Source organism: Psittacula echo (assembly GCF_963264785.1).
Source record: "Psittacula echo genome assembly, chromosome: 3".
In the NCBI taxonomy this organism is placed as follows: domain Eukaryota; kingdom Metazoa; phylum Chordata; class Aves; order Psittaciformes; family Psittacidae; genus Psittacula; species Psittacula echo.
Window position 1 is genome coordinate 110,299,859 of NC_137736.1, and position 8,508 is coordinate 110,308,366.

Genomic DNA, 8,508 nt, shown 5'->3' on the forward strand with positions numbered 1-8,508 from the left:
TGATATGCCTGAAGGAAGGGATGCCATCTAGAGAGACCTTGACATGCTTGTGAGGTGGGCTGATGCCAATCTCATGAAGTTTAATCATGACAAGTGCAAGGTCCTACACCTGTGTCAGAGCAATCCCAGGCACAGCTACAGGTTGGGCAAAGAAGAGATTCAGAGCAGCCTGCAGAGAAGCACTTGGGGGTGTTGGTCAATGAGAAAATGAACATGAGCCAGCTTCAGTGTGCGCTCACAGCCCAGAAAGACAACCCTATCCTGGGCTGCATCAAAAGGAGCGTGACCAGCAGGTCGAAGGAGGTGATCCTGCCCCCCTACTCTGCTCTTGTGAGACCTCACTTGGAGTATTGTGTGCAGTTCTGGTGTCCTCAACATAAAAAGGACATGGAACTGTTGGAACAAGTCCAGAGGAGGGCCACGAGGATGATCAGGGGACTGGAGCACCTCCCGTATGGAGACAGGCTGAGAAAGTTGGGGCTGTTCAGCCTGGAGAAGAGAAGGCTGCGTGGAGACCTCATAGCAGCCTTCCAGTATCTGAAGGGGGCCTACAAGGATGCTGGGGATGGACTGTTAATCAGGAACAGACCGGACAAAGGGTAATGGGTTCAAACTTAAACAGGGGAAGTTTAGACTGGATATAAGGAAGAAATTCTTTACTGAGAGGGTGGTGAGGCACTGGAATGGGTTGCCCAGGGAGGTTGTGAATGCTCCATCCCTTCTGGTGTTCAAGGCCAGGTTGGATGAGGCCTTGGGTGGCATGGTTTAGTATGAGATGTCCCTGCCCACAGCAGGGGGGTTGGAACTAGATGATCTTAAGATCCTTTCCAACCCTAACTATTCTATAACTTTAACTGGCAGATTGGCCACTGCAACAAAACAAGAAAGGGAATGGAATACAGGCTTTAAGTACATGTCATGCCACACTTACTAGTCTGAATTTGATTTAAGCTTTTGGATCATTAAACACCTCTGTGTCTTGGTATCTTAGAATACTTGTAAAAAAAATGGCAAAGACAGAACTGTAAGCTTTTCCACAGTGCATTTAGTAAGAGTTAAGTTTAAATAAAATATCATTGGTGTATTATAGGTTACTGAGTAAAACCTTTTAACAGCACCATCCAGCACTTTAGGATTCTTCCTATATTTTATAATGTGCATAAAAATATATTACTAGATTTACACATTTTGCATATTGTGTCTGTCAAAATTATTACTTCTGTGGTCCATATAATTTCTTTTCCACTTTAACTCCAGGAAGAGGCACAAGAAACTAAAAAGTCAGCACAGCTGCTACTGCAAAAACAAGTGCTTAATTTTACCCTGAATCAATTAAACAAGAGCTTAGTACTTAATGACCAACATATGATTCTGCTAAATACATGGAATACCCTATTGACTTTAAATTAGAGAGAGGCTCATGTACTTCTTTTACAGACTACTACAGCCTGGAGTTTAAAGCTGTATGTTCACAGAAATAGCACAAACAGTTGAAGGACAAAAGAGATCAAAATGAAGGCAGTAAAAGCATATTTAAATAGCATATTAATGCATGACTACTCACAACAAAAAGCTTCAAAGACAGAATTTAGTAATTAATGATTTATTTCACCCACCTCATTTGCATCATGTAAGTGGTTGAGATTACAAATAGCTATGCCCAAAGCTTCATCAATATCTTCCATAATTTTGCTGTCCTGGGGAAAGATTTGCCAATAAATATGAAGTTGCCTGTATGACTAGAAGACATAGGCTAGAAATGGGCTAGACACATTTGCCATTTTGACTAACAGGCATTTGATGTGGTTGATTATCTGTGTAAGGCTCCGAGCAGCTCTATACCTGCAAACAGGCCAAAAATACTGACCTCACCTGAATTACACTGAACACATTTACATTGTAGTATTTCTGAAACATGGTTCTAAATTTTTGTTTGTTAAATACATGCGATTTATTTGCACACCTGCATACACACAAAACCCCCAAATAGTACATGAAGGAAAAAAAAGATAGCATATGAAGGAAAGCAAAATAAAGTTACTAATAGAGAGCAAAGAAAACAGGCAAGATTCAAGAACGGGAAAACTGCAGCCTAGAAAAAAAAGAAAATATTTAGGAATGTCATTTGGAGAAAACCAACAAAAATCCAAACATAATAAACTCCCCGTGTTATGTTGATGAGAGAAAAGACAATAAAATACTTGCGTATGAATTGGCACAAAAGCAAATGCGCATACAGAAATGTCTTTATTTTGTCACTGGCACTACTAAAGCCAGTGTTAAAGAGTGCTGGTTATTTTGCTAAAAGCAAAATGTTATCATGAGCTGGGAATGCACCAAATAGTCAGGGATGGTGCTGTGTAAGTCTGTCACCATCAGGCAACCAGATCACCTTGCCAAAAGGCAAGGTAACTAAAGTACAAACATCTCTAATTTGTATACAGCTCCTCACTAGTGTTAAAGAGAACAAACACACACTAGAGAGAAATCCAGGCTTAGAGTTCAAAAACCTGAAACAGTTCTGCATTTGACCAGATACTGGTGTAAGTGAAAGGATGTGCTACCCACAGTTTGAGAGAGCCCTGTTGGTCACACACATCATTATGGAGTTCAATAAAGATATCTTATCACTTTCATCTTTAGAACAGCTTTCCCATTAATGTATCTGCATATATCAGACCAATTATGTCTCCTTCCTAGGAGAGGAAGAAAACCCTCTTCCTACACTGATTTGGATGTTAACCGTATCAGGAACCTTCCCTGTGGCAACTATTCCCACTCTATTTTGAGCAGATGCAAGGAGACATAACAGGTAAAAACATCATGGAGTTACACTGCTCCCTCTCTGTGGTTCCCATTATGATCAATGATGCAGAAATAAAAATCACTCTAAAACTTGAAAGACATGGATATACTCAGTAATGTAAGAAATGATACTGCCAAAGATCTAGTAATCATCAACCACTCCCCAGGGAGTCTGGGGGCTAAAAAAAAAAAAAAAAACCACAATCAACTAACCAACCAAAAAGTAAGTAGCAGCTAGATTAGTATCTGAATAAATGTGGATTTTCACATGAGCTCATTCTCAATAACTTCCTCAAAAAAAAAAAAAAAAAGTATTTTGTCAAAATAAGAGGTGACTACCATCAAAATATTACTTACAACCTCAGACTTAAGATGCTTCATAGATAACCTCACGGTATTTCCTTTAATACTTTGTCAATAGTAATATATTGCATTTAAGATAAAATGATAGAGCTTTATTTCAAATAGACTTCTCAAAAAAATGTTAAGAAAACCACTTTCAAACTCTGATGGGCACTATAGTAAAATCACTTAAGGCACCAAGACAAGACACCTGCAAGCTACAATTCTTTCAAGGTAACTGTGCAGGACAATGTCCTTAGAAGCAAACAGGACTGGCATAGGACATATCATTCATTTCAGTTTGTTCTGTCATTTTAAAATAACCACAACACTAGTTCATCTGGCCTAAAACTTGCACAAACCTCATTCAGAAAGATCAAGTAAGAAACTTTAAAAGAATGTTTCAAGAGAGATCCATTTCTCCAACAACCCTGCTGCCCTGAATGACTTTAAGGATATGTTGCATGAGCCTTGCAGCTACCTCAAATTTAAAAGAAATCAAAAATCCCTAAACCCAAAGATTATGAAGCTTCTGGTATTTTTTAAGAAAAATTCAAAATACATAGTTGCACAGCCAGCTGAATATACTAGCCCTTGTCAGCTATGATCTGGTTGGGCGTGACCTGCACTCACTTTGCCAAGTTATTTCATTCACACTATAGGTGCACATCAGTTCTATGAGAAGATGAGAATGATAGCACGCAACTATTAAGGATGCAGGCTTTTGTTTTTGAAAGTGCATTGTTAACTATGCATATACCAAAATAACAAGTGAGAATATAAGGAAATTTCATATTAACACACCATGTCGCCTGATGGAGTTACAGCCGGTTTATCCCTCAGCCCACCATTTGAAGAAACTGGATGTGTTGTGCCCATACTGTGACTCAAGGGCCTGTAAAACAAAACTTCAAGGAAAAAATCTACGTATTTTAGCTAAAATATCAATCTTCCCACATATGCTTTAGACACAATTTGAGTATTTCAAAATCTGTCATTAAATGCATACACACATATGCCTATTCCTGAAAAAGAAGAAATTCACATTGTGACATACTGTGAGATACCTCATTTTCAAGAAGTTTCCTTTCTGTCAGCATCATCCTAAAATTTGTATTTAGGAACATTTTTACAGTTTTAGCAAGGCTTACCAAAACCTTAGCAGGTGCTCATCATTTTATCTTTAGTGAGAATAAAACGCATGACTATTAACATTGCAGGATTAACTTTTCATTTCTTGCCCAAATATTTTTTAGGCTGTTGTCCTGGGTTCAGCAGCTAGCTGTTAAAATGCTTAGACTACATGGTAAATTATACTAAAGCCACCTACTGATAACCAGTTTAAAGTCTCTTAAATGCTGCTGTATGGCCATCCAAACCTGCTCTTCTGCAAAGTACACATGGATGCGAACATGCGTCAAGACTCTCACTTTAAAAAGCCTGTGTAAACCAGCCTTATAACACGAAGGAAGCACCGTGGCGTTCTTCCTGTGCTTGGTTTGCTATTTCTGATGGACTCTGAAAGGACTTGGAGAACACTGCTGCAGAGCCTGACAGCCATACATGAAATCGTAGAATAGTTAGGGTTGGCAAGCACCACCATTATAGGCTCCCTATAAGGATGCTGGGGAGGGACTCTTTGTTAGGGACTGTAGTGGTAGGACAAGGGGTAATGGGTTAAAACTTAAACAGGGGAAATTTAGATTGGATATAAGGAGGGTGGTGAGGCACTGGAATGAGTTGCCCAGGGAAGCTGTGAATGCTCCATCCCTGGCGGTGTTCAAGGCCAGGTTGGACGGAGCCTTGAGTGACATGGTTTAGTGGGAGGTGTCTCTGTCCATGGCACAGGGGTTGGAACTAGATGATCCTTAGGTCCTTTCCAACCAACTTAGGTCCTTTCCTACTCTACAGGCCCCCTTCAGATACTGGAGCTTCCATTTCATTCTGGACAAGGTTTGTGATGCACATTACATTCACCAATTCCAGAAGACAGATTTCCTCTATCTCCCTTATGCAACATATCTAATTATCTGGGCCTATTCTCATTTTTGTCAACATAAATCACCACAGCTATGGCAGTGGAGGGAAAGACACCCACTTTAAGACTTCAGGTTCACACAGGCTAGAGAAATAAGCAAGTGACTGTAGCTTAAGATTATGATAATACACCACAGAACATTGCTAGCATCTAATCTTTATAGCTGTGAACTGGTTATCTAAGCAGAAGATGCAATGGAAGCAGCAGGGGGGTGGAGAGAAGGAGGTGCTTCAATGATACAGTCCTTCCTGGCGCAGGCCTGGCATTTCAGTAACTCTCCCTCTGACCCTTTATCAGGGAGTTACCACAGTGCTTAAGACTTACAGTTCCAAACATTTTCAAGCCAAATTAATCTGCTTCTTGCTGCCTTTCAATGAAATGTTATTTGCACAAGCGTCAAGCAAGCTGTTCCCACAGTACTAGACATCCATACTGAGAAGACATTAAAGAAGTTTAAAGAACGTATTATTAAGAAGAAATCAGAGCAAGAAAACCAGCTGGAAACGCTTGCTTGGTCAAGTCTTCCCCCACTGAGGCATCTAAATACATAAACCCCATCTGAGTTAATAAAGGTTTACCTTGCTAGCTTTTCTGAGTTGTCACTGCACAGCCCAAGTTCAAAATCACTTTTGTTCTAAATTCAGAGGAAAAGAGTAAAGCAAGTTCAAATGCAGGGTTAAATCCAATCCAACTTAAGAAAACAAACAAAATTTCTATCACCTCTCCCCCCACCCCATTTCAGTGAGACTAAGCTTCAAAGTATGTACTGTGGAACTGAGTGAGAAGTAGTTTAAAAAACAGCTCCCATGCTGAAACTCTGCAGACAACAGTGTATCTTTATGGTAAATGAAAAGTGTTTCCAGTAAAAGGAATGCTGATTTCTTTTTTGAAATACATTAATAAGTTACAAAATATTGTGCAAAGTGAAGCTAGGTTTTGTTTCTTTTTTCTTTTTTTGTTGATTTGTTGTTGTTGTTTTTTAAAACTTTTAAGTCCTTTTATTTGGGAGCTGACAGAGAAAGAATATTTTGTTTTCTTTAACTTGCATATGCGCCAGTTATTTTCTTGCACATTTTGTGCAAACAAGAGGGTGGAATGGAACTGACAACATGAGGCATTAATGAGGACTACAAAAATAAACCTTCCTAAAACCATACCTCAGGCATCAGATGCACTCTACATAGCTACATTGCATAAGGATTAGCACTAGCAAAGACCTGCTGGGGAGCAGGTGGTTATGAAATGCAGGCTCTTAACTCACATGGGACCTGATCTTGCTTTAATCACTTTCAATGAAAACGTAAAAGCTCCTGTAACATCACTATTTCAGACTACCACAGTGACTACCAAACAGAAACCTTTAAATCAACTTACTTCTGCAGAAGAGAGACCAAAAAATATGGTTTCTTCATCCCTCACATAATCATGCAAGGCTGTAAAAACAAGCATAGGAAACACTTGACTATCAATGTTGTTAACTTCAAGGCATCTTAACCAATAAAACAAACAGGAACGACAACCAGAGTAGTCTTATAGGCAGTATCCAACAAGTCAACAGGAATTTGTACATCAACTTTTGCAATGACAGAATTTTAAAGCTAGAAATATAATTCCAGATAAACAGCTCTGGTAGTTACCTTAGAATTACAAAAAAAAAAAACAACAACACCACATCCAACTTATTTGCATTTAATATTTACTGTATTATCTGCATGATTAGCTATATTACATTACTTCTACATCCAGGACACGATAAACTCATGAAAGGGAAGGCAAAAAGGCAAAAGAAAACATATATTCAAAATCTGTATCTATAGTAGAGGAAAAAAAAAAAAAAAAGTGTTTTGTAAAGCATCCATAAGTTTTATGTACTGACCAGGATTTTGCAACTCTCGGAAAAAAGCTACTCAAGCAAAAAATCCCAGAAAAATGAGGCTTTTTTTTAAACCAAACTTTTCAGTAGCTTTGTCAATAACAGCGAAAGAAAAAGGTATTGATCATTCTTGCTAAGTGCTGGAAATATAGTAAATAAACAATGCATTAATGAAATCTGGCAGCCCATCTGTTGTCTTAAACAGACCAAATATAAATTAATAGTTAACACCGCACACCACAAAGTTGTTGGAAATAAGATCCAAAAGCTTTACCTTTCACACTCATAGCTTTTGACATATGACAGAAAGCCCTGTTTTTCCAGTTTGGTTCTATTAAATCCTCTTCTAGTATCTTAAGACATTGCCTTCAAAAATGGAAGTAAAGGTTTAGGATCATTAGGGATATCAACCAAACACAAATTCTGACTTGCAACTCTCTTAGAACTACATCTGCCTACTTTTTACCAAGTGACTTTATGAAGAAGGTGCAGCTAATTAAATGCATATAAAAAATGTGTTACCCTCTTAACTGGAAAAGTGGTTTACTCCTATGATGCCAAATTCATTGTCCATGAAGGTGGTACTAGAGCTTTTAGACATGCACCATTTAAGATAACTAGAACCAGCATTAATAAACTGTTAAGTAGTCAGTTCTAATGACATTCATTCTACAGTTAACTAAAACTATATTGAATAAATCAAAAGTTATTTACTCACTTATATACATACAGATCAGTATGCTATAGTAGTAGCCTATTAACCCAGTATTTGAACGATGCATTTAAAATGGCTTTTCTCTGAACCTACTCCAAGTGCTAGAACTTTCCACAAATAACATTTTTACACCCACACATCAGACAAAAAAATGGACTCAATGCAACACTGCAGAATACAAACATTATTTTCTACATTCCTTCAATAGTATTTCTTGATAATTATACCGTCTTAACTTCAAACTATTAAAGCCACTACAGTAATCCCATCTTCACATACCTCACAGCTTTCATTTTTCTTCTAGGAAGTTCTTCATTACCATCAGCCATCAAGAATTCTTTCCTTCTACTCACGATAGTATCTGGCTTTAAAAAACTGATAAATTTTCTAAGACATACACATTTCAACACTTGAACCAACACTACAGTTAACATTCAAATGAAAAAGCCAAAACAAATAAACCACATAAAGGTGTTTTTCCCATGAAAATCCTACCTAATGCAACAAAACACTGGCCCACTCTGCACTATCCAGCTGCTTCACTTCACTACTCTACCCCTAAACCTTACCACTGCCAGACACAGCGGGAGACAACACTACTGATCCTCAGGCCTCCTTCCTCATCGTATCTCAGCATGATTGTTTCTTTATTTCTGCAGCATCTCAGTACAGCAGGCTTGAACCCTGTTTTGTGATCCACCATGTACACTGATCCCCTCCTTTCCCAACAAGCTG

At 38.4% G+C, this 8,508-nt stretch overlaps 1 protein-coding gene across 1 annotated transcript in view; it reads right to left on the reverse strand.

The window, feature by feature from the left end:
- Nucleotides 1-8,102, reverse strand: part of RNF17 (ring finger protein 17) — a gene marked incomplete at both ends in the record, with an annotated part of 49,566 nt that extends 41,464 nt beyond the window's left edge. The window contains 6 exons of the mRNA XM_080613565.1: nt 1,617-1,697; nt 3,952-4,042; nt 5,764-5,819; nt 6,560-6,618; nt 7,333-7,424; nt 8,053-8,102. Coding sequence (XP_080469691.1) covers nt 1,617-1,697; nt 3,952-4,042; nt 5,764-5,819; nt 6,560-6,618; nt 7,333-7,424; nt 8,053-8,102 — 429 coding nt within the window. The remainder of the gene's footprint in view (nt 1-1,616; nt 1,698-3,951; nt 4,043-5,763; nt 5,820-6,559; nt 6,619-7,332; nt 7,425-8,052) is intronic.
- Between the last annotated feature and the right edge of the window lie 406 nt (nt 8,103-8,508).